The sequence below is a fragment of the Pneumocystis murina genome (assembly GCF_000349005.2).
Source record: "Pneumocystis murina B123 chromosome Unknown supercont1.7, whole genome shotgun sequence".
In the NCBI taxonomy this organism is placed as follows: domain Eukaryota; kingdom Fungi; phylum Ascomycota; class Pneumocystomycetes; order Pneumocystales; family Pneumocystaceae; genus Pneumocystis; species Pneumocystis murina.
This window is the reverse complement of record NW_017802365.1, coordinates 123,663-146,952: the sequence shown is the minus strand read 5'-3', so window position 1 is coordinate 146,952 and position 23,290 is coordinate 123,663. Positions and strand designations below refer to the sequence as shown.

Sequence of the window (23,290 nt, the reverse complement as noted above, 5' to 3'; positions counted from 1 at the left end):
AATATATTTATACAATTTTACTAGGAATAAAACTTATACAAAATGAATTTTTATACATATTAAAAATCATAATGCTATGGTTTATGTAAATAATTCAAGAAAATGCCATTTTAAAGTTTTTTGTTTGATTAGGTATAATTTAAAAATGAAACTATTTAACCTTTTACTTTTGAATTTCCACAAACTACATGAATTTTGTTTTTTGTGACAACTAAAGGAGCCATCTTAGGTGGAGGAACAGAAAAATTGATTCTGGGTGCATTGGATGCCTTTTTTTTCTGAGAACTTCTTATATAATTAATATAAGATTTTTTAAATAAAGATATTGCAGGAGAAACAACTTTAGAAACATCAGATAATATTTGTGTATTTCTTCCATTTTTTCCTAAATAAAATAAGTTATATATATATTAAAAAGAAAAATTACTTGAACGTTTTTTTTTCTTAATAGGAAATGCGGAAGGTTTAGATTGATACATAAACATAGGCAGTTTTTTTCCCTTAAGCTCCTCAATCCATTCATCAGAATCAGCTTCAACATACCAGTCAATAATTCCTTTCCATTCATTATTACATGGTTCAGTACGATTGACAAAAATGACTTTCCCTCCATTTGAATGCACAATTTTTGAAATATCTTTAATCAAAGAATTAATAGCTATAATTTTAAGAGATATTCCAATAATTAGCAGAAGATCAGGCCATTTTTTGACATCGGAAGTCCTCAATTCAGCTAGAAAATCCTGAATAGGATGTGTATTACCATATAATACAATTCCTGGCCGCAAAAAACCTATTTTTAAAGCCCCTCTTTTCTCCTCTATCTTTTCATCATTTACATATACAAACCTATCTGGTACCGGACCATTTCTCAAAAGTTCAATTCTTTCTACACTATAATCACATTTTATACCACAAATCATACATTTTAGTTTATTAACATCCTCATTAGACTCTGTCATATTATTCTTTTTTACTTCATCTGTTTTTAAACATAATTCTTCTTGTAACCCTAAACCATCAATGTTTTCAGTATAACATCTTAAAACAGAAGATCTATCCCTCAAAATCTTGATAAATTTATATGTATTCATTGGTTTAGCGGATAAAATAAGTGTACGTAATTCAGCCATAAATGAATAAAATATTGATGTAGAAACTTCATCACGAAACATTAAAGAATCAAGTAAATCCTTAGCTTTTATCACAACATTCGGGCAACGCTTAAAAATATTCAGAATTCATTATAAAATTCTCATTTTTCTCTCGACCTTTTCAACAAATTTATAAAGTCCATCTGAAGAAGAAAATCCCTTCAAAAATTATCATAAAACCCTCCAAAAAAAAAAAAATACCGAAATCTTCTTGTCATACGATATACCTGATCCAGTAATAACAACAGATCTACTCAAATATCACTAATTTCCTTTCTTTTTTAAGAAAAAAATACTTTTTTGATTTTTCAATAATATCAATTATTTTTGAAATAATCTGCCGTGATTTTACATTTTCATCATCAAGTTTTACTTTTACTATCATCAAAATAGATGATCTAAAGATGTTTTACAGGATCTTCTGGTAAATAAACAACTTTTTATAATTCTTAGTGATCGACCTGTTCTTATCTAATCTTGTTTTGAAATCAAATTCACGTGACAGTAACTATAGCAACAAGGATATTGAAAATTTTATATATATATAAAAGCAAAAAATGAATAAAATACAGAGAAATTAGCACCAAAACCATATATTTATATGAACAATAAGGATAAGCTTATTAAAAGAAATTTTCAGCCGAAAATTTTGGCCCAATATGAGAGGATATTTAATGTAAAATATATTTAATAAATAAATGAGAAAAAAGTCTGATAAGATTGATAGAAAACAAGTGATGAAATATTAGAAGATCAATTTTTTAAAGATCTATATATTTTAAGGAGTGATTTGAGAGAATTAGAGTCTATTCTTGAAGAATTATCACCAGATGATCTTCTTAAATTACAGGTTTATTGTAGGAAGTTTTTTAGGAAGTCTAATTTTGTAGAATAATATAAGAAATTTATTTAAAAAGGGAGTTTTAATTATGAAAGATATGGATCCATTAAGAATAGAAAATGCGCTTGATGTAATTAAGAATGAAAAGAAAATTTGAATAATAACAGGAAGTAGACTCTTAAAGTATTTTTACGTATAATTCTTCAGAAGAAATACAATAATTTCACATCGGACGTTGTTCATATAATTTCAGGTCTTGATAATATTGACAAAATTTTTATGGTAATATAATTATATGTAATGTTTTTATTTATTATAGTTAGGATTTTGTTATATCTTTAGAAACATTGATTCAAAAAGAGACAAGTGGTAAAATATTTAATAAAATGATATATTTATTATAAATAATATTTTAAAATAGTTATACTTAGAACGAAAGCATTGAGCCTTTCTTTATGTACTGTATGTCATGGATTTAACTCGAATATTATATCATATTTCCAGTATAGGGATTTTTTTCCTTCAATTATAAAGGTATATATATTGTTTTAATTATGTTATAAACAATTTTAGTATATTACTGATCCTAGTACTTTTTCAACAGCTTTTTTGGCATTTCTTTTTCTTGGGGTTTTAGCTAATAACAAAAAATTTGAATCTCAAAATCTTTATCAAACACGGCTAAGCGATTTTGTTGATAACAATGCTATGCAACTAATCATTGATATTATTTCAAGAATTTGTATTGAATGTAAAAACGAATATATATATCTACAAAACAATGAATCAGATAATATCTGGAATATTACAAATTTACTAACATATTTCAACGATATATTCTTTACCTCAAATAATCATAAATCAGCATCATTAGATACTACTATTATTCTTTCGGAAAATGGGTTTTCTAAACTGTAACTATCAATTAAATAAGTTTATCTTGTTTAATATATAGAAGGCCGAGTTGCAAAGCTGCTATATTGCTGCCTATATATGATTTCATAAATGTAAATAAGGCATTTTGTTATATATTTATTACTTTCAAATCTCCGACAAATAATTCAGAAACAGGTATAATAAATTATTTCTATATTAGTTCTAATTAATGATATGAAGAGTCGCCGTTTTCGCAATTTATTTCATTTACTTCATATTTATTAGAATATCAATCTCAATCTTTAAGAGCTAGTTATTATGCGCGACTTGCACTTCTGATTATTCATATTCTAATTGATGACGATGGATGTTTCGACTCACTTGTAAATGATGCTAATAGTTCTATTGTTTATTTATGTCGACAAAAACATCCTTTTCTCCCATTGATAAAAACCAAAAGAATACTTTTATTAGCAATTTTTGACGCTCTAATTTCAAGTTTAGATCACAATTTAAAAAGGAATTTAGATATAGAGAAATACATGTGAATTGCCTTAATTTTTAAATTATTATCTAATTTATGAAAGTCTTCAAATTCGAATATTATTAAATATTATCAGTTCACTTGAAAAAAGAAAATGCAGACTAGGTTGATATTTTTATTCCTAATATTTAAATCTTATTCTTAATAGAATATCATTGGCAAGAGGTTTGGAAATTTTTTATGCATTTTATTATGTTTCTATTAGCAAATTCGGAAATTCTTAAACAAAATTCTCATATTGAAGAGTTAGTTTTGATTTCATTTAATTTCATTTCTTTGTGTATAACACGAGGAGAAAATTTCCTTTTAGAATTCAAAGATTTTGAAGATCTAATATATAAATTAGTCCAAAATGGAGATATCATTAGAAATTTTATAAAAATTTGTAAGAAATATAAAAATTATTTAGATAAAATTTTAATTATTTTATTAGATAAAGTGAATGCGGCTTCAGCTAAAACTATTCTTTTAATTTCTGAATATTATGAAAACCTTTTAAAAAAATACAAATCTCACGAACTTTCTCCAAAAAAAGTTATGGCTATTATTAAAGAAGGCTATGGGTCATTTGATTTAAATTTAATAGAAAATACAGAATATATTATTCCTTACAAGGAAATAAAAGAACGGGTTTTCCTTAAATCAGTTATTCGTATAACAGTTTTAGATGCAGAACGTTGTCAACTTTGAAGATTATCTTTTTCAATCGTAGATTCATCATGCGCTATCAATAAGGTATTCCATTGACTACAAAAAACATGTGTTATCTTTTTATTAGAAAATTGTGGGATTTGAATCCATATTAGATTTGAATATGATAAACAATTTTCCCCTTCTTTTCCTAGTGAATATATACCATTCGTTGTTAATACAACGATATGTTCAGATCCTATTCCAAAATCCAATATATCAACATTTTCCCCTAAGTCCACTAAATTAAATTCTGATTTATTGTCAGAAGTGTTAACTATTTTTCCTAGTTTTAGCCAGCCACAAATATATAAGTCATTATCTGCACTTTGTGCACCTGTCATCCAACCTCCTGCTGCAATTTTTTGAATTTTAAGACCTTGTAAGGCGCTTACGATAGTAGGAATTATATTAGATTCAAGATCATCACTAGTCTCCCTCCCTAATTGCCCATATATATTGTCTCCCCATGTATAAACTTCTCCATCTGATAATAATAAAGCAAAATGAGATGCACCTGCTGATATTTGAAGAATTTTAGAATTTTCATCTTTTAACTTCAAAGGAAAAATATTACAAATATCAAATCTTCTATCTTTGGTATCAAAAAATATCAGATTCTTATAACTATAATCTGTCCCTACAAATTGTCCATTTCCTGCCTCCACTACAATTCCAATACCCTTTTGTAAAATATTTCCTTTTAAATCTCTTAAATTAAATTCAGAGTCAACAATCCCTGAAATCTCAATTGTTCCAAACACACAAAGAATAGAATCTGGGAAATAAATATCTATATCGTCCGCTCTAAAACCCAATAGTTTTAAACATCCATTAATAGAATCTAAACATTAAATTTTTTAAATTATAAAAAAAAGTTAATATACATAATATTTCAGACCACCCATTAAATATAATATCAATATTTCCTTTATCAACTTGCTGAATCAGTTTTAATTCAAATAAATAAGGTTGTTCATGTTTTGCTAATTGACCAAAAATATTACAACCTGATCCCCAAATTTCCATTTCTTTTCTAAATATATATAATATCTTTTGATAAATCTCAAAATAAAAAAGTAAAAAATGAAACAGGAACTTAAGCCCTTGTTTCGTTAATAAAATAACAAATATTCTTAAGAAAAATGTCTATTTTCTTGATTTTAATATAATTAATAGATTATCTTTAAAAATAGTAAAAAATATCTATTTTTTAACATTTTTAAAAAGCGAAAAAAAGGTAACCCACTAATATAATTAATTTCTATTTGTTTTTTATTACAAACAATCTTTTAAATGGCTATTCTACAGCTTTTTTTAATTTTATTTAATTTCAAATTTTCGAACGTTTAATCCACTGTATTTTTTAATAAAAAACATAAAATAACCATTTAAAAGATTGTTTACATCAAATAAATAGTTCTTATAAAGATTTTTTTACTTAAGACTTATTTTTATCTTATTTTTTTCTTGATGGAGAATGATGTGCTTAATGAAAATGAAAAAGCACGTTTGCGCCGTAAAGCTAGAAAAGAAAGGATTTTAGGGCATGAAACAGAACGTTTATCAAAGATTGCTAGAGTTTTGTATTCAGATTCATCTTTTGATCAGAAAAAATCATTTAGTTCTAATGAAATATCATCTAAAATAAAAGAATCTAAGGAAACAAATTCTTTTGCATTTGAAACATTAAGTGACCAGAAAAAATCGACATATTCTAGAGATAATTCATCTTTTGGACCAAATGAGCATGAATCATTACATTTTTTTGATGAAAAAGATAATTTATTTGAAAACTATCAGGATAAAATTTTATCTACTTCTATTTCTTTTTTAAGGGATATCTTTTTTAATGGAACTAATTCGACACAATCTAATGAACCAAATTCCTTGACATATCCTATTACATTAAATGCTAGTGAAAAATGGAGACAATGGATTCATTTTGTTTCAACTATGGCGCTTTTACTTAAAGTTGTATTGGGACATACAAAGTTTTTAGGCACGATTCAGGATCGTCTTACCTATTCTATGGAACAAGTATGTTTGTTTTTTTTCTAATGTTTTATTAAACATTACTTTTAGCCAGTTTTTTATTATTTTATGATGATTCAATGGATTTTACATTCTATTTGGCTTCTACTTCAAACGGTACATCTATTATTTCTCCAATCTTTCATATTATTAACATTATAGACTTATTCTCATCCTCCTAATTGGTTTTTTTTAGATCCTTATCTTTCACCTTCTATAAAATCATATTTAGCTATCCTTTCTCGTTTCTATTTGGTTTACAAAACATGCATACGTGACATTTGTCTTATTGTATTTGTTCTTGGCTCTGTTGCTGCCTGGAATCAATTATTTTCCCACTCTTAATTAAATATCTTTTCTTTTCAAAAATATACACAAATCTTATCTATTTTTCGTTTTTTTCATTAATTGTCTATCTCAACCTTTCAAATTGCTCTTTTCTATAAATTCATTCATTTCTTCTTTTCCTACTGCTACTGCTTTTGTTTTCTCTATAAACTCTCGACAGATATCTAACGCATGTTTATGCTTCATATCAAGCTCTATGTCACCCGATTCTGCATATTTAAGATGATAATCATATATACCTAAACCTACTCTGGTGGATCTTTAACTTTGCTTCTTTTTCCTTATGACTCCGACAAACTTGAATATGCAAATATGGATTATGAAACTGAATACTTGGCAGATAATCCTTCCAAAATTTTCTATTATATCTATTAATATAAAAAAAATATAAATATAAATTGCCTGGGTCCCATATGCCCATCTTTATTTTTAAAAGCCATAAATAAGGTTAAGCCATGAATATCTGATGGAAGTTTAAAAGCACCAGGACCCATGAGAATACGAGCAAGTTTCTCAGCTGCTTTAGTATGTCGTTTTGCCATAGTTAAAGACTGATTTTACAGCATAAACCGGGATATATGCGTCATATATGCGTAATATATGCTTTCGAATACTTAATCTACATATTTAAAAAGATGATTTATATAGAATAGTTTTAAAATACATATTTTAAAAGATTCTTATTCAAATTAAAAACTATAAAAGGGAGAATCTTTGATTTCAAGTTTATTTTATTTATTACAATTTTATTAATCTGCTATATATGTGCTGTATATGCCTTATATATGCGTAGTATATGCGTATTATATGCGTAATATATGCGTAATATATCAACTTTCTATGACTTTTTTTTCCAAAGTTTCTCAGCATTCAGAACGATCTTAAATTTTCAAAAATCTTATTTTCTTTATTAAATCCTTAATGATCTCAAATATCTATGCAACTCGTGAAAAAAATATAGAAGCAAATCTTCATTTCCTTGTGAAGAGGTTTTTTTAATTGATTTTGATTTAGTTTTCTAATTATTGTTTAAAAATAGATTTGAATCAGTAGCAGAAAGATTAGAAAAGCTTTCAGGATTGAGTGTAGAAAGTTTAGAAGTTTCTAAAGATGAGGAAAAAAAGCCAGAAACAGTATTCAAGTCTTTTTTTTTTTCAATTATGAAAGAATATCAGTGTTTTAGTGAGAAATTAGACAAGGAAGTAATGGAGCAGGTTTTTTTAATAAAGGAAGATAGGACAATATTGTGACAAGTATATTAGGCACAGTATGTTTTGGAAGCATTTGAAATGCTTGGAGAATTTATTGAGAAAGGGTCATGTATGGAAAAACCTGATTTTTCATCATCAGAGTTTCAAACGTTGATTCAACCTCTTCAAGATAAGATTGATAAGGTGATTAATATTCGGAATAAAAATCGTGGATCAGAAATGTTTAATCATCTTTCGATGGTTAGTGAAGGAATTGTTGCTCTTGGATGGATTACGGTAGAACCGACTCCAGTGCTTTATATTGGAGATATGAAAGATAGCGCACAATTTTATGCAAATAGAATTCTTAAAGAGAAGTATTTTATAAAAAAAGAGGGTTTTTTGCTAACAAAATATTTAGAGGATCACTAGATACAAAATGGGTATATTCATTTATTAATTTATTAACTGAATTGCAATCATATGTTAAATTATACTACAATGCAGGATTTTTATGGAATTCAAATGTAAGTTTTTTATATTGATTAGATTTAATGATTTTTATATATTTTAAGAAAACGAATCTAGAAAACGATAAAAAGATTCATAATAGTACAGATATAGAAGATAAGACAGAAGCAGATGCTGTTTTACAACCTCGTATATCAGAATCCAGAACTAAAAGATCGAATAATATTGAATCAGTTTTTTCAGAACTTAATATGGGTGAATCTATTACAGAAAAATTACGTAAAGTCAATAAAAATCAGACGACACATAAAAGCCCCTCTCATTCGGCACAATCATCTGCTCCCTCAGATTATCGATTATCTCAAGTTTCGACAACAGAAGAAAAAAAGACCAAGTTGCCGTGTAAAAAAGAACTTGCGGGATCACGCTGGAATATTGTATAGAAACCATTTTTATATATTTAAATATTTATATGATTAGGAAAATTTTGAGGATAATCATAATATTGTTATTAATCAACTTGAAACGAATCAAACAATCTATATTTTTAATTGTAAAAGATGTACAATCTCCCTTAAAGGAAAAGCAAATACAGTCTATATAGGTATTTTTTTTCCTTTCTCTTAATAATTTGTTTACATATTAGATCAATCATTCAATTGCGGATTAATAATAGATACACTTATTTCAGGTATCGAGTCTACTCGATCTGCGTCACTTGAAATTCAGATTTCTGGTTATACTCCAACAATAACACTTGATCAATGTGATAATAGTCAGATCTATCTTTCCCCAAAATGCTTAAGCACTGAAATTATAACTAGCAAATTTAGCAGTATTAATGTCCATGTCCTAGAGGAAAAAAATGGCGACTATATAGAACATCATATACCAGAAATGCTTAAAAGTACGATTATTAATGGAAAACTTGTAACTAACTTTGTTGAACATCTAAGTTAATGTCTATAATTATTGTACGCTATATTTCTTTTTCGTCTTTTTATATAATAACTATATGCCAATGAATGAATATCTTTCAATGTTTTTAGTTTTAAATAAGAAGAATCTATTAAAATACCTGAAGAAAAAGGACTTGGTATTTCTGATACACCTAGTCGTGATTTTGGATGACGAAGATAAATACCAGAACATGTTAAATAAGATACCTCCAAATATACAGGGACAAATGAAAATGGGCTCATATATGGCCGTGGTATATATGGCTCAATTTTCTTTAATGATTTGTTGCCCTTTAAAGATTTATTTTGGAACATTTCGTGAGAACCTGTATTTCTCATAACTGTAATCACATCTGCGCTAAACATATCCCCAGGTTCTAAGAAATATCCAGGGTCCCTTACCTATCCAATTATTACCATTTCACTAACAATTTACATTTAAATTACTCTTTTTCCATTAATTTTAACTTTCCCATGAATTACCATCTGCCTTGCTTGTTTTATACTTGATGCGAACAATGCACGATGAATAATTGTATCTATTCGTCTCTCAAGAATAGAATATAGATTTATTGCAGATAATTCCTTTGTTTTTCTTTTTTCTATTTCACTAAGACTAAAAAGTCTCCGCCACTGATGCTCACGTAACATTTCACCATGATAAGCACGTGTCTCATTTTTTGCAGATATTATTTGTTTACTAAGTGTTCTTCCCTGAATAGGCATTATTTTCCTTGACAATTTATATAAATTTTGTTTTGACCAACTCATCCGTATTTTTGAAGATTTTAACAGTGATTTTAATATTTTTCCAGACATTATAGCCTTTCTTATATACCATAAAATACTTTTACTGATGTTATAATAAAGAATAGCTTTTTTAAAACAATACCTTTATATTAATAGTAATATTATAATAATTTTTTTAAAACCGATATTTAATAAAATTTAAATATGAAAATAATATAAATCCAAAGAGAACTTTATTGATAGAACGTATGATTTTGTTTTTTTCAAAGTATAAAAAATTTTGTGCATTTTTAAGTTTTTTTATACAAAAATCCTGAATATTTTTATTTTAAAAAAATAACTGATAAATTTATAAATTAAATGTGAAGCAGGTTTTAAATTCTATTTCAAAAAATAAAAAAGCATTCTCATCTAATTTATCTATATTTTTTTGTAAATTATAATACCATAAATTATATAAGAGAAAAATACCTGTTTAAATAAACGATTATACAAAAATAAGTATATTTTAAAGTCCCTGGAAATACACGTAGCTTTTTTTCATAGTTTTAAGATAAATATTGAGTTTCCTAATAGATGTAAAATTAATATAATAAATAAAGTAACCTTTTTTTACGTTATAAAATTATTTAATGCAGTTGGAAATATTATAAAGAAAAGATATAAGAAATGTATGAGTAAAAAGCCAAAAGTGCAATTAACCAAATTGTATTATTAACGCTTATTCCGACTACTTCGACGCATATTTGAAGGAGTATTTTGTAAAGGTTTTTCAGATTTCGGAGTACGTGTATTAGGCAGAGTATTTAGAACATTGTTTTTTTCGGAAACAGATGTATTTAATTTCTCTTGTCTATTTGTTCGACGCATAATTCGTGAAACTAAAGGCTTTTTTTTCTTGTTGGAAGAGATATAGAGCTGCAAATCTTCATATATTAACAAAATTAATAGAATATACATACATAAATTTACCATCATCTGTTATTTCCGGCTCTAGACTCTCTGTCTGAAATGTTTCAATTTCCTGCGCTTCTTCGAGAATTTTACTCAGCCCAATTGCTCCATAAGGCAGATGTGGAGGACTTGTAGATGTACTGTCACTTGCTCGTCGATGTTCTTCCATAATTTCTCCATATTCTTCCCATGGTAAAAGAAATTCTGTAAAATACAAATCAAACGTCCCATTTTTATCCTTTAAAAAATTCCCTCCTCCATTACGAAAACGCTCTGACTAATTAAAAAATACAGATTAAGAAACTATAAGATAAAAAGTCCATTTATCTTACAATTTCATCAAGTTGTTCCAGATCATAAAAAGTCTTCAATTTCTTCCAAATTTCCGCCGAACGAACTGTGAAACAACTCATTTCCTTCATAACAGATATTATTCTAAAATGTTTATGTATTCCTATTCAATTTTTTAGTCGTTTTTTCTCTTCAGTCCATCATTCAATTAACGAGTTTTACCGATTGGCCGATACTTGCAAACAGCTCGAAGAAGAGCAATCTCCTCGTCAACTGTCCATTCATGGTCTTTAGATTTATTAGACATGTTTATTTTCTATTTCTTTCTCATAAATTCTTGATTTATTATTTTATAGCTTTTTATGAGGTCATCTTGAAGGCTCTTAGGCAACGTCACTAGTTTAATAAAAAAAAGGAACTCTAAAAGAGAATTAAAAAAGAATAAAAAAGATGAAAAAATCAATTGAAAATTACTCTTATATATTCAGGGAACTTGAAATTGAAAAAAAAATTGAAAAAGATGCAAAATTGATCAAGAAAATAGACTTTAAAGGTAAAAACTTTTTTACATAATTAATTGTTAATTTATCTAAATAATACCATAGAAAGCATAAATAGATTCAATTTATTTAATAATATAGATATGAATGTTGTTTTTGATCCATTATATGGGAAAGAACCCTTTGGTTCAGACTTAATTTCAAGTATCTTATTGAAAAAGATGTCTAAAAATAATACAAAAGATGAAAATATCGATAATCTAAAAAAGAACTCTGATGCTTATTTAATTGATAAAAAGAAATATTCGAATGATATTTGGTTGGAAGATTTCATTTTATCAGTAAAAAATGGATATTTTTAAATATCATGTTAACTAAACAAGTACCCTAAAGAATTTACATGGAATACATTTAAGGAATCAGGTTCAAATCCATACAGGAATCCATTTATTACGGAAAAGCCTATGAATGTATTTGATCTTTTTTTAGTAAAAGAATTGAATCATATTTATTCTCCAAATGAAGCAGGAATAATGGTAGATCCATTTTTATTATATGAAGTAGGTAATATATGGAAAATGGAAATATATTTAATCTAAAAAGTCTCTAATTTTCCTTTCTCTTGGTGAATCTTCATCTCTTTTTATCTGGGATAAAAAGCATTTGAGATTTTCCTTATCTATTGAAAATTTAAGAGTTACAGGTTGTACGAAAGAAACAACTAAAGAGTATTCTTTTTTAATGTTTTATCTAATGACGAACTAATTGAATTAGTATAATTGATTTTTTTCTAAGCATTGGTACACATACATTTAGACTTCAACTTTTTAAAGATGCTATCCAGGAAAATGCATTGTAGTATTAAAATATCTGTTAATATTTATTGATGTATAATTTATAGGAATTATGACTCTTCTGTTCTAGCATTTGTTTCGTGTATTACAGAAATACTGAAAGAGTATAATGATATCTTGGTTTTGGAACTAAATAACATCAACGAGCCTTTATTATTATTAAGATTGATTCATAAATATGTGTATATTGAAGAAAATTTAGGGAAATTGGCAAAATTTTGCTTTAGAGATTTAGAAAACTTTCCTGAACCACCTTTTCTAGAAATAAAACAAGGAATTGAATTGTTGAATGCACTTTATGCTTTTGTATACGAGGATTTTCATATAAACACTGGGAATATTTCATCAATTTCGAGATATTTACTTAAATGTTCGAGTCAACCGTGGTTAGAGACATTAGAACAATGGATTGGTCTACAAAAAATAACTCCTAACAATGAAAAAATATGGAAAAAGAAAAGATCTGGATTTTTTATTCATGAAACTGATATTTCTTATTTAGAAAATAATGTAAATTTAAATGAATGCTTTAAGGTACTATTTTTATTAATATATTAATTTAATTAACAAAAATAAGATGGATAATATAAATTGTCTTTATCTTCCAAAATCATTTTTCGAAGATGCTTATAACACAGGAAAAGCTATTAGACTTCTCTATAAAATTCAACCTAATCATCCTTTATGTAGAGTATTTTATAACAGAGAAGTATGTAAAATAAATATTCAATTAGAATGGAAATATAAATGGGAAAATATAAATGAGTAAGGATTTCTATGCTATTTAATCTATTAATATTTTTAGTTTAACTAATAAAATAAATATATATAAAAAAGCTGTAATGATTGAAATTGAAAAATTTGAAAATTCAAATGAATATAACGAAACAGTTGACTTAAAGGAATTAAAGAAATCCGATAAAAAATTTAAGTTTGAATTTTTTGAATATTCAAAACAAAAAATCATAAATTCAATTAAAAATTCAATCAATCTTTTTGAAAGTGAAATTGAAAATAACATATCACCATTTAATAAAAATATAAATGAAGCATGCTTTTTGGAAGATATAGCTCCAATCGATATAATACCTATACATTGTTTCATAATTCCATTGTCTATTCAATCAAATTTAGTTAATAATTCACTTGTAAAACTGTTTCTCAAAAATATTGGATTAAAACTGCATTTATCATTACTTTGGAAAGCAAAATTATTTAATGACGGACTTTTTATATTAAAACTTTCATATGCTCTATTCGGTTCTACATTGGGGTATAATAAATATTCATTAGAATTAAATTGCAAATCAAGACTTAAAGGAAAATGGCCACCTAGACCTACAGAACTAACTATAGCACTTCAAACTGTTTTGTTTGATACTTTTGGATCAAAATTTCTTCTAAGTAAGCAGGAATTTGGAACAGAAAGTATTTTAATAGGAGGATTAAGTTTTTCAATTGAGGAAATGAATGAATCAGAACATAAAAAAATAGAGGATCCTTACAGTTAACTTTTAACATTTTATTGTATATTTTTTTAAGAATTTTATAGATATTGAGGCACTAGATTTCCTAAAAATCGTGTATACTCCAACGTTTCCCTTAGATGAGATTATAACAGATTCTTGCTTAGTCAAATATGACCAGTTAACAAAATTTTTATTGCGACTTATACGGATTAATGATATTATTATAAAATTATTTGGAATTAAGGCAAATAAAAAAATGTCGGATTATTTTAAAATAACTTTAGGATTTCGTTTTCATGCTTATCATTTCATTCGTGCACTTTTCTTCTATATTTTTAATATTTCATTATCATCAAATTATCAAGGGTTAAAAAAATATTTTAAAGATATTGAATTAAATTTATCTCACTTTACTCTTACTTCTTTAACTCATTTTCATTTAGAAATACTTGATCAAATCTGTTTCTCTTGTTTTCTTGGTCCATCTCAAACATCTCTGGCTCATATTATTACAAATATTTTTTCAATCATTCTTGAATTTTCAAAAACTTTTTTTCAATATCAATTTTATTCTGATATTATAGACAAAAATTCTCTTATATTTATTACAAATACCTTATATCCTTCTCTTATTGAACAAATTACTAAATTTATTGAAAAAATTTGTGATTTGGCTAAAAATAAGGGTATTTATACAGATCTTATTGTTTTATTTGATACTGAAAAATACGTTTAATACTTTTTCTCCAGGATTCATAATCAATTCGCCTTTTTCTCTTAAAATCTTAAAAAAATATTCTTATCATATCAAAAAGATAGAGTTTATATTCAATTTTATTATATACTCTATGCATACACTTTTCTGAATTTTTTTTAAAAAATACATAATAAATAAATAATATTATATTCATACTAGGTACAGTAATAAAAGTTCATTCTTATCTTATTAAATAATATTTAGATTCTATTGTTTTTTTTTTGTACGAAGAATCTTAACGTACAAAATCAAAAAAAAAGTTATCTGTATGATTTTGTTAGGTTAGGATGAAATTATTTATTATTCCTATCACAAGAAACCGCTTTTTCTTATATTGTCATCAAAATTCTATTCATTCTAAACCATCATTGATTGATAAATTTACAAATAAAGTTGGAGATCTTTGGAAAAATTGGGGACAATCAGAGATAAAATGGAAAAAAAGGCTTGTAGAACTGGGAAACAAAATAGTAGATAGTCTTCCTTATGAAGAATGGAGTCTTAGGAATATTCCATCTCGAAAAAAGGTAGATCAGATACAAGGAACAGGATCGTCACAATATAAAGTATATTTTGCCAAGAAATATGAAAAAAACAAGAAATTTCTAACATAAAAAAGGTAACTGTACATTATCCAACATCTATCGGGCCTGAAAAAGCTATTTTTACTATATCTGATTTGGTCGAACGAAGAGCATTATTTCATAAACGATGGATGATTTTTTCTATCATCGGAACTCCATTTACACTTCCTCTGGCATTAATACCTATTATTCCTAACATTCCAGGCTTTTATTTACTTTATAGAGCTTATTCTCATTGGAAAGGTATTTTAATTCATTGTTATTCTTTATTTCTTATAATTCTTTTTTTAGCATTTCATGGCGCACAACATCTTAAATATCTTTTAAAAAATAATCTTTTTTATCCATCTGCATCATCTTCTCTTGAAAAAGTATATGGAAATAGTTTACAAAATACAACTCATGATGACTTTCTTCTAAATACTACTAAAATTTCCATCATATCAAGAATTATCGATAATAAAGATTTTAAAATGCATCTAGAAAGAGCTATTAGACAGCTTCAAAAAGAGAATTCATTACAAACATCTAATTTATCAATGTCTTTGTAAAAAAAATCATTATAATATTTTATATTAAAAATGTCCCTTTTTTTTTGAAAAAAAAAACATATTTCCAATATACATTTTCAAAAAATCTTCGTCATTATGTATTTTAATAAGGTGGCTATATTTTTTTCTTTTTATCTAGCTTAATACTTTACCTCTCGACTACAAAAATTTGAGAAAATGGAATTACCTGTTTTACCAGATCAATTATTTAATGACAGGGTAAGAATATGGCAAGAGTACTTAGATAATAGGTTGGATGATCCAGTAGGTCTTTTTTTTTTTGAAAAGGTTAATAATTAATCAAGAACGTTGTAAATTATCATGAAGCAATCAAACGTATGCTTCATCTTGAGGAGCGACGATTAACTGTAAATATTGATGATATTAGAGACTATAATCGCAATCTTGCAGATGGGTATTGTTTAAAATAGTTTTTTATCATATTTATTAAATTTTTAATAAGATTATTAAATGAACCTTCAGAATATTTGCCACCATTCAATAAAGCATTAAAAGACGTTGTTTTAACAATAAGAGATATTAATAAGCATAAAGTTGATGATGTTTTGTTTTATATTGGATTAATTGGATCATTTGGTGATCAACGTATATTTTTTTTCTTAATAGATTTGATCTTAGATTTTCTTTTTTAGATATAAGTCCACGTACTATTCGTGCTCAGCATTTGGGTAAATTGGTTTGTCTTGAGGGAATTGTTACACGTTGTTCACTTGTACGTCCAAAAATAGTGAAATCTGTTCACTATTGTGAAAAAACAAAGCTTTTTCATTATCATGAATATAGAGATGTTACGGCAATAGGTAATGAAATACCAACATCTAGTGTTTATCCTACACAAGATGAAAATGGAAATCCTTTGACTACGGAATTTGGATATTCTGTTTATCGCGATCATCAAACAATTTCTATTCAAGAAATGCCTGAAAGAGCACCTGCTGGACAATTACCAAGAAGTATTGATGTAGTTATGGATGATGACTTAGTCGATCGCGTAAAACCTGGGGATCGCATTCAATTAGTAGGTCTTTATAGGGCTTTAGGAAATAGAAATGCATCATCAAGTTCTACATTTCGAACAATTATTATTGCAAACAATGTTATTTTATTATCTTCTAAAGGAAATGGAGGTATTGCACAGATAGATATTACGGATACAGATATAAGAAATATTAATAAACTTTCAAAAAAAAAAAACATATTTGAATTACTTTCTCGCTCTCTTGCCCCAAGTATTTTTGAATATGACTACATTAAAAAGGCGGTTCTTCTTTTGCTGCTTGGAGGGATTGAAAAAAATCTTGATAATGGAACACATATTAGAGGGTATTGGCATTTCTTTTTTTTTTTTATAAATAATATTATATTAGTGATATCAATATTTTAATGGTAGGTGATCCATCTACAGCAAAATCCCAAATGCTTCGTTTTATTGTAAACACTGTTCCATTAGCTATTGCTACTACTGGAAGGGGTTCTTCTGGAGTGGGATTAACAGCTGCAGTTACGACGGATAAAGAAACAGGTATATTATATTTATTTTTATTACTATAATTGTTTAAATTTGAATAGGAGAACGTCGTCTTGAAGCAGGTGCTATGGTATTAGCAGATCGTGGAGTGATTTGTATTGATGAATTTGATAAAATGTCTGACATTGATCGTATTGCAATTCATGAAGTTATGGAACAGCAGACTGTTACAATAGCAAAAGCAGGGATTCACACTTCTCTTAATGCAAGATGCAGTGTTATTGCAGCTGCAAATCCTGTTTATGGTCAATATGATCCTCATAAAGATCCTCATCGAAATATTGCCTTACCTGATTCTTTGTTATCTCGATTCGATCTTTTATTTGTTATTACAGATGATATTGATGAGGCTCGTGACCGTTCTATTTCTGAACATGTATTGCGTATGCATCGTTATTTAGCACCTGGTACTGAAGAAGGTGTTCCTGTAGCAGATAAATATGGAAAAAATTTATCAGTAGGTACAGGAAGTGGTCTTGGAGCTGATAGTTTAATTTATGAAAAAATGAATCAAATATTTTATAATAATTCTTCTAATGCAGAAAAATCAAAAAAAAATGAAATTTTAAGTATTTCTTTTTTAAAGAAATACATTCAATACGCAAAAAGTCGAATAAAACCCGTACTTACGAAAAAGGCGGCGGATTATATTATATCTACATATAGCGCTTTGAGAAATGACGAGTTAGGAGCTAATCAGCGTAAAACATCACCTATAACTGCACGGACATTAGAAACACTTATCCGTTTATCAACTGCACATGCCAAAGTTAGATTATCTCAAAAGGTTGAAGAAAAAGATGCTTATATTGCTGAAGAAATTCTCAGATATTCTTTATTTAAAGAAATTGTTAAAGAAGATCGGCGAAAACGACGTCGACTTCAAAAAACTCAAGATAGTGAAAGCGAAGAAAATGAATGTGAAGCAATAGATGAAAATAATATAGAACCTCAGTTAAAATCAAGTAAAAAGATCGCTACAATGCAACATCCTGATGACGATACTCCAATGCCCGACATAAATAATATTCATATAACTGATTATACACAAGAGCCTAGCGGTAGAAATATACAACAGGAATCTCAACAAGAAACTCAAGTTTCCTGGGGATCCACACAATCATTATATACACAATCTCAAATCGATCAAGATAGCCTTTCTAAAGACAACACTCAGCCAAATCTTCCTACAGAACAAGTCATATCTCCATCTAGATTCTCCCTTTTCTCATCTAAATTAGCACATCTCATAACTACGCCTTTGTTCAGAGAAGAATATGCAAATTTTAATGATTTATTCTCTGAAATCAATAAAGAATTAGCACAAGAAGAACTCTTTACAACTCGCGAAGTTATGGCAGCATTAAATAAATTATCAGAACAAAACAAAATTATGATTTCTAATAATATTATTTATAAAATTTAAAATATTTACATATATCGATTTTTTTGTTTTTTATATTTATATTAATTATATTTATTTGCATTTTTTAAATGTTTAAATAAGACTTTCTTGCAATTTTCTATTTTTTCATTATTCAATCATTCTAATTTTTATATATATCCAACTTAAGGTTTTTATTTAAAATTTTTGGACGGACGACCAAAAAACATAAAAATGATATAAAATGTAAAAAATAATAGAGGATGGAGAGATAAAATACTGAAAATATAATAGATGATTTAGGAGTTATTGGAAATTTAAGATATGTTTTTGAAGCAGAAAATTTGATTGATTTTTGACGATATTTTTCTAAAAAAGCAATGTCTATAGATTCATCTAAAAATGAAAAAAAAGTGGAGTTAGATACGAGGTAAGTTAAATATTCTATCTTATACACGTTATTCTATCAGTATTATTTTTTATGTTGACCCTAACACTTCTTTTAGTAAAGAGATTCTTGAAAAGAAAATTAAACTGAAAAATGAGATTGAATTGCGCCAAAAGGAATTATTAATAGAGCTTTTTATATTATCTTCTCTTGAAAAGTATTTTCCAGATATTGATGTGGGTATTTGTGAAAAAATTTCTTCATCTGATGAATTAAAAACGTTTTTGCTTAAAAATAGTCTTCAAAAGTCTTTTATCCAAATATTTCATTTAATATTAATTTACAGAGATTTAGTGGTTTAAAATTTGATGAATCCATTCTTCAAAGCTATATTTCTTCACAAGAAAATTTAACTTCATTAAAAGAAAATGAAACATCTGAAGTTACTGAAACACTTTTTGTCGATTCACTTTCAGAGAATCCAGAAAAAGTAGAAATATGTGATTCCTCTAGTGTTTTTAAGGATAAGGCTATTGAAGAACAATTAAAAGTACTCGATTTTTTATATAATTATTGGAATTTAATTTTTGATTAGCCAACCACTCCACATACATATATTGAGCCATCTGTACAGAATTCGGACTGTTTTTCTTTGCATGTATCGAGACATTCTCCAAGTTGTAAGCAAAATAAAACTAGTCACACTGATTTATTATCTTGGTTAATACAAACGTCTTCTATGCCAATTTATAAGCTTATGCAAAGTTCAAATAAAATCATTGCTACAAAAGATTGGAACACTGCAATAATAGAAACAAAATTTATAAAAGTTCTAGAACGTATCAATAAATTGAAGGAAAATAATTTATGGAGCTTTCGACAAATGATAAAACAGAAAACACCATCTAGGTTAAAAGCACATTGGGACTTTATGTTAGATGAGATGGTATTTTTTATATAATCTCTTTAGAATTTGCTAAAAATAATTTTAGAGATGGTTACAAGCAGATTTTAAAGAGGAGAGAAAGTGGAAAATAGTTTTAGCCAAACAAATAGCCAACTGGATAATGGATTGGCATAGATTAAAAACTAGATCAGATGTTTGTTTTCAGCCGAATTCGAATAAATCGTATATATCGTTTTCAAAGAATGAAAAATATAATATAATTGATTGTAATACTCCATTTTATTTTTCTAGAAATAACATGAATTTATCACAAAATTTAGTTAATCAGGACAAAAAGAATAATAAGAATAAAAGTTTTAGTGATACCGAATCTGAAATGAAAAATGATTCTTCTGAAAATATCTTTACGTTACATTCATCTCCTTTGTTTATTATAGAAAATGCAGTTCAATTATTGGAAATTCCTCCGGACAAAATTATTGCTACTTTTTCGAATATTTTGCTTGCTTCAAATACAGTATTACCTGATCTTCCAGTTTACCGACCACCTGTACCTGAAGATACATTATATTATGATCCATTAGATGAAATGAAGATTATTCCTCTTTCAAAATATACACAATCACATATTAAAATATCTCATTCAGACAAGTTTTTTAAAAAAAGAAAACGAGAGGCATCAATAGATACTGATGATATCGCTGATAAACAAAGAATTGTAATCAACGAGTTTCCTCTTTCTAATTCTAGTAACTATAATATATATTTTTTTTTATTAATAATTATTAGTATCGACTACACGAAAGAAATCAACATATCCTTCACAATTGCGTCCTCCTAATATTCCATTAAATCTCGAAAATCATAAACCAATATGGAGTCCAGATGAAGATAACCTCTTAATGACATATCTTCCTAAATATCAGTTTAATTGGGAATTTGTTGCTCAAACTTTAACACCATCAATAAAGTGGATTTCTTCAGCAGAAAAAAAAACTGCATGGGACTGTTTTGAACGATGGGTCCAATTAGATCCTCATGCTTCAAATGTTATTTTCGTTGGCCCTTATGCTAAAACAGCATATGCGAAACTTGAGCCTCTTTTGAAAAATTCAAGATCAAATAGTTATGGAGGAATATTTCATTCAAAAAAAGATATTGGGAAAAATTCACTAAGCTCCAGATTTAAGAGGCAACGTCAATTTAATATGTTTGATGCTATAAGAAAAACTATGAAAAAAAGAGAAGTTTCTCAAAAATTGAATGGTATATATTTTGCTCTCAAATATAATTTCTCTTATCTTAATATTATAGTGGCGCCATCTAAAAAAGTAAACACTTCGGCTCATGATACACATGGATTATCCCATAAACCTTCTATAGCTGCACCAACACCATTAGATCTTTCGCGACTTAAGCATGAGCGAGATCAAGTTATTACTCAAGCATATATCCGACAAAGAAATGCAGTTGTTGCCCTTGCATTACAAAATCAAGCTAGGGTGATAAATATTTACGTGCATAAAAAACTAAACTGATATAAATAGTCATCTGGAAGATCCAATTTTCCTGAAATTAATTCTACTTCACAACAAATGGCTCAGGTTCAATCTGTAAATTCTCAGATAAATATACAAAATCGCGTACAAAGTGCATCACGTACTATTCCTGGAATGGTTAATGGTTTAAGGTTTAATCGTTCAGTTCATCCTTCTACTCCTAGTCAAACACTAGTAAATCCTACTGGAGTTGCACCAATTTTAAGATTACCGCCAGGTGTCCATTTATCACAAGAACAAATGCAACAATTGGTTATTCAACGACAACAATTATTACAAGCACAACGTACCCAAGTACAAAATGTCCAACAAACAGGTTTTTTTAAAAAAATATATTAGCTCTCTGATCTTTTGTCTAGCACATTGTTCTGATTCGGAACAAAATGAGAATCCTGTTGAATCTAGACATCTTGCATCTCTTAACCAGCATTGATCACAAACATCTATTTAAAATCATCAATCCAATTCTCTTGTTATTAAGCTCGCGTTCTTTCCTAAGCAACTTTATTCTAGCATCTCTTAGAAGTTAATAGTCATCTTGTTTATATGTATGATATCTATTTTTCAAAAATTCTTATGAATATTTGTCGCTAGATTTGCGACTTGTAAATATTTTTTTAAAGTAAGTTATCATTAAAAAATTGCAAACACCAGTACAATTATTATTGTAGATAGCTATAAAAGTATATTTCATGATTTTTTGTTCTTATAAGCTAAATATAGAGATCACATGGATATTGAAATAAGGAGGTGTATTGAACATTCTTTTATTGTTATTATTATAATTATTTTATTCTTTGAATTTCTTTTGAAATTCAGATATCAGCATTTTATATAAAATACCCGTCTATATAAATATTTTTAGATCAATTTATTCTATTATTTCAACTCTTAAGCGATAAAGATGATTTAAGAAAATTTGATTCTATTTATAGATATGTTTTATTTAAAAAAAAACTTCATTTTTTTTAAATAAAAACTGAAAAAAACTATAGGCTTGAATTTTTTCCATGAAATAAAAATATTTTCTGTGTTAACCCGTGAAATTTTCATTACATTATCAAAATGCTTGTTTTCTTGAGAACAAAAAAAAAATGTACAAAATTGACGTCTGTCAATACGGTTTAATCTAAATTAATTAATAAACCCAATACCTTAACTAAAAAACATACTTTCTAGCCGTTTTTGCATTAGTTCTTGTTCTTTGTCCATGAACTGGATATCTTTACATTTTAAAATATTAGATATAATTAAATATTTAACCTACCCCATAGAATGTCTTTTTCCAATATAGCTCCCAATTGTTTTATAATGCATGATATTTCTTTGTACTTTCCTACGTAGATCATTTTCTAAAATAAATGTACCAAGTTTATGTGAAAGTGCAATAAGTTGTTCTTCTGTTAATGAACCAACTGTTGCTGTTTTATGTATTGATAAAGATGCCATAATTCTTGATGATGTATAATATCCAATGCCGTAAAATGTAGTTAATGCAATTCTTAATGGTTTATGATCAGGCAAAACAACGCCTAATAGAAGTACCATATTTAAGCTCTTTAAAAAAGAAAAATCAAATCTGATGTAACCCTAATAAAATATAGAGCCTTTTCTATTTAATGTAACTTCTGAGGATTTAAAGACTTAGTTTTTTTAACCCAAAAATTTTTCCTATGAAATAACAAA

At 27.0% G+C, this 23,290-nt stretch overlaps 13 protein-coding genes across 13 annotated transcripts; 7 read left to right on the top strand and 6 right to left on the bottom strand.

The window, feature by feature from the left end:
• Positions 1–155: 155 nt before the first annotated feature.
• Positions 156–1,587, bottom strand: PNEG_02678 (hypothetical protein; the record flags this gene model as incomplete). Its single annotated transcript, XM_007876510.1, has 5 exons — positions 1,451–1,587; positions 1,356–1,404; positions 1,272–1,313; positions 428–1,223; positions 156–385 (listed from the first exon to the last, which is right to left on the bottom strand). Exons 1-5 carry the CDS (start codon positions 1,537–1,539, stop codon positions 156–158), a joined length of 1,206 nt encoding a protein of 401 aa, XP_007874701.1. The 5' UTR covers positions 1,540–1,587.
• Positions 1,588–1,755: 168 nt separating this feature from the next.
• PNEG_02677 (hypothetical protein) lies at positions 1,756–4,056 on the top strand (the record flags this gene model as incomplete). The annotated part of the gene is made up of 13 exons (XM_007876509.1): positions 1,756–1,830; positions 1,882–2,004; positions 2,045–2,125; positions 2,170–2,277; positions 2,319–2,364; positions 2,417–2,529; positions 2,569–2,909; positions 2,954–3,066; positions 3,112–3,415; positions 3,459–3,520; positions 3,564–3,800; positions 3,849–3,978; positions 4,002–4,056. 13 exons carry the CDS (start codon positions 1,756–1,758, stop codon positions 4,054–4,056), a joined length of 1,788 nt encoding a protein of 595 aa, XP_007874700.1.
• On the bottom strand, positions 3,863–5,208 carry PNEG_02676 (hypothetical protein). The gene is made up of 2 exons (XM_007876508.1): positions 4,993–5,208; positions 3,863–4,949 (listed from the first exon to the last, which is right to left on the bottom strand). The coding sequence occupies exons 1-2, from the start codon at positions 5,132–5,134 to the stop codon at positions 4,096–4,098; spliced, it is 996 nt and encodes a 331-aa protein (XP_007874699.1). The 5' UTR covers positions 5,135–5,208; the 3' UTR covers positions 3,863–4,095.
• A 318-nt stretch (positions 5,209–5,526) lies between these two features.
• On the top strand, positions 5,527–6,828 carry PNEG_02675 (hypothetical protein). Its single transcript, XM_007876507.1, has 3 exons — positions 5,527–6,145; positions 6,191–6,256; positions 6,302–6,828. Exons 1-3 carry the CDS (start codon positions 5,579–5,581, stop codon positions 6,482–6,484), a joined length of 816 nt encoding a protein of 271 aa, XP_007874698.1. The 5' UTR covers positions 5,527–5,578; the 3' UTR covers positions 6,485–6,828.
• Positions 6,557–7,029, bottom strand: PNEG_02674 (hypothetical protein; the record flags this gene model as incomplete). The annotated part of the gene is made up of 3 exons (XM_007876506.1): positions 6,557–6,696; positions 6,737–6,846; positions 6,890–7,029. 3 exons carry the CDS (start codon positions 7,027–7,029, stop codon positions 6,557–6,559), a joined length of 390 nt encoding a protein of 129 aa, XP_007874697.1.
• Positions 7,030–7,371: 342 nt separating this feature from the next.
• Positions 7,372–9,110, top strand: PNEG_02673 (hypothetical protein). The gene is made up of 7 exons (XM_007876505.1): positions 7,372–7,476; positions 7,527–7,701; positions 7,750–8,054; positions 8,099–8,204; positions 8,253–8,585; positions 8,629–8,752; positions 8,795–9,110. The coding sequence occupies exons 1-7, from the start codon at positions 7,409–7,411 to the stop codon at positions 9,106–9,108; spliced, it is 1,425 nt and encodes a 474-aa protein (XP_007874696.1). The 5' UTR covers positions 7,372–7,408; the 3' UTR covers positions 9,109–9,110.
• Positions 9,111–9,127: 17 nt separating this feature from the next.
• Positions 9,128–9,926, bottom strand: PNEG_02672 (ribosomal protein S4; the record flags this gene model as incomplete). Its single annotated transcript, XM_007876504.1, has 3 exons — positions 9,128–9,144; positions 9,227–9,509; positions 9,555–9,926. 3 exons carry the CDS (start codon positions 9,924–9,926, stop codon positions 9,128–9,130), a joined length of 672 nt encoding a protein of 223 aa, XP_007874695.1.
• Positions 9,927–10,533: 607 nt separating this feature from the next.
• Positions 10,534–11,448, bottom strand: PNEG_02671 (hypothetical protein). The gene is made up of 3 exons (XM_007876503.1): positions 11,144–11,448; positions 10,830–11,088; positions 10,534–10,783 (listed from the first exon to the last, which is right to left on the bottom strand). The coding sequence occupies exons 1-3, from the start codon at positions 11,231–11,233 to the stop codon at positions 10,572–10,574; spliced, it is 561 nt and encodes a 186-aa protein (XP_007874694.1). The 5' UTR covers positions 11,234–11,448; the 3' UTR covers positions 10,534–10,571.
• A 104-nt stretch (positions 11,449–11,552) lies between these two features.
• Positions 11,553–14,661, top strand: PNEG_02670 (hypothetical protein; the record flags this gene model as incomplete). Its single annotated transcript, XM_007876501.1, has 9 exons — positions 11,553–11,655; positions 11,708–11,943; positions 11,986–12,162; positions 12,206–12,330; positions 12,377–12,457; positions 12,504–12,990; positions 13,034–13,221; positions 13,262–13,962; positions 14,009–14,661. 9 exons carry the CDS (start codon positions 11,553–11,555, stop codon positions 14,659–14,661), a joined length of 2,751 nt encoding a protein of 916 aa, XP_007874692.1.
• Positions 14,662–14,969: 308 nt separating this feature from the next.
• On the top strand, positions 14,970–15,817 carry PNEG_02669 (hypothetical protein; the record flags this gene model as incomplete). The annotated part of the gene is made up of 3 exons (XM_007876500.1): positions 14,970–15,248; positions 15,302–15,509; positions 15,558–15,817. The coding sequence occupies 3 exons, from the start codon at positions 14,970–14,972 to the stop codon at positions 15,815–15,817; spliced, it is 747 nt and encodes a 248-aa protein (XP_007874691.1).
• A 177-nt stretch (positions 15,818–15,994) lies between these two features.
• On the top strand, positions 15,995–18,792 carry PNEG_02668 (hypothetical protein; the record flags this gene model as incomplete). The annotated part of the gene is made up of 6 exons (XM_007876499.1): positions 15,995–16,081; positions 16,123–16,232; positions 16,281–16,423; positions 16,471–17,161; positions 17,206–17,360; positions 17,408–18,792. 6 exons carry the CDS (start codon positions 15,995–15,997, stop codon positions 18,790–18,792), a joined length of 2,571 nt encoding a protein of 856 aa, XP_007874690.1.
• A 338-nt stretch (positions 18,793–19,130) lies between these two features.
• PNEG_02667 (hypothetical protein) lies at positions 19,131–22,037 on the top strand (the record flags this gene model as incomplete). The annotated part of the gene is made up of 10 exons (XM_007876497.1): positions 19,131–19,180; positions 19,257–19,445; positions 19,493–19,688; positions 19,734–20,084; positions 20,131–20,311; positions 20,366–20,794; positions 20,835–21,311; positions 21,360–21,547; positions 21,593–21,920; positions 21,964–22,037. 10 exons carry the CDS (start codon positions 19,131–19,133, stop codon positions 22,035–22,037), a joined length of 2,463 nt encoding a protein of 820 aa, XP_007874688.1.
• A 726-nt stretch (positions 22,038–22,763) lies between these two features.
• On the bottom strand, positions 22,764–23,152 carry PNEG_02666 (30S ribosomal protein S13; the record flags this gene model as incomplete). The annotated part of the gene is made up of 2 exons (XM_007876496.1): positions 22,764–22,827; positions 22,872–23,152. The coding sequence occupies 2 exons, from the start codon at positions 23,150–23,152 to the stop codon at positions 22,764–22,766; spliced, it is 345 nt and encodes a 114-aa protein (XP_007874687.1).
• Between the last annotated feature and the right edge of the window lie 138 nt (positions 23,153–23,290).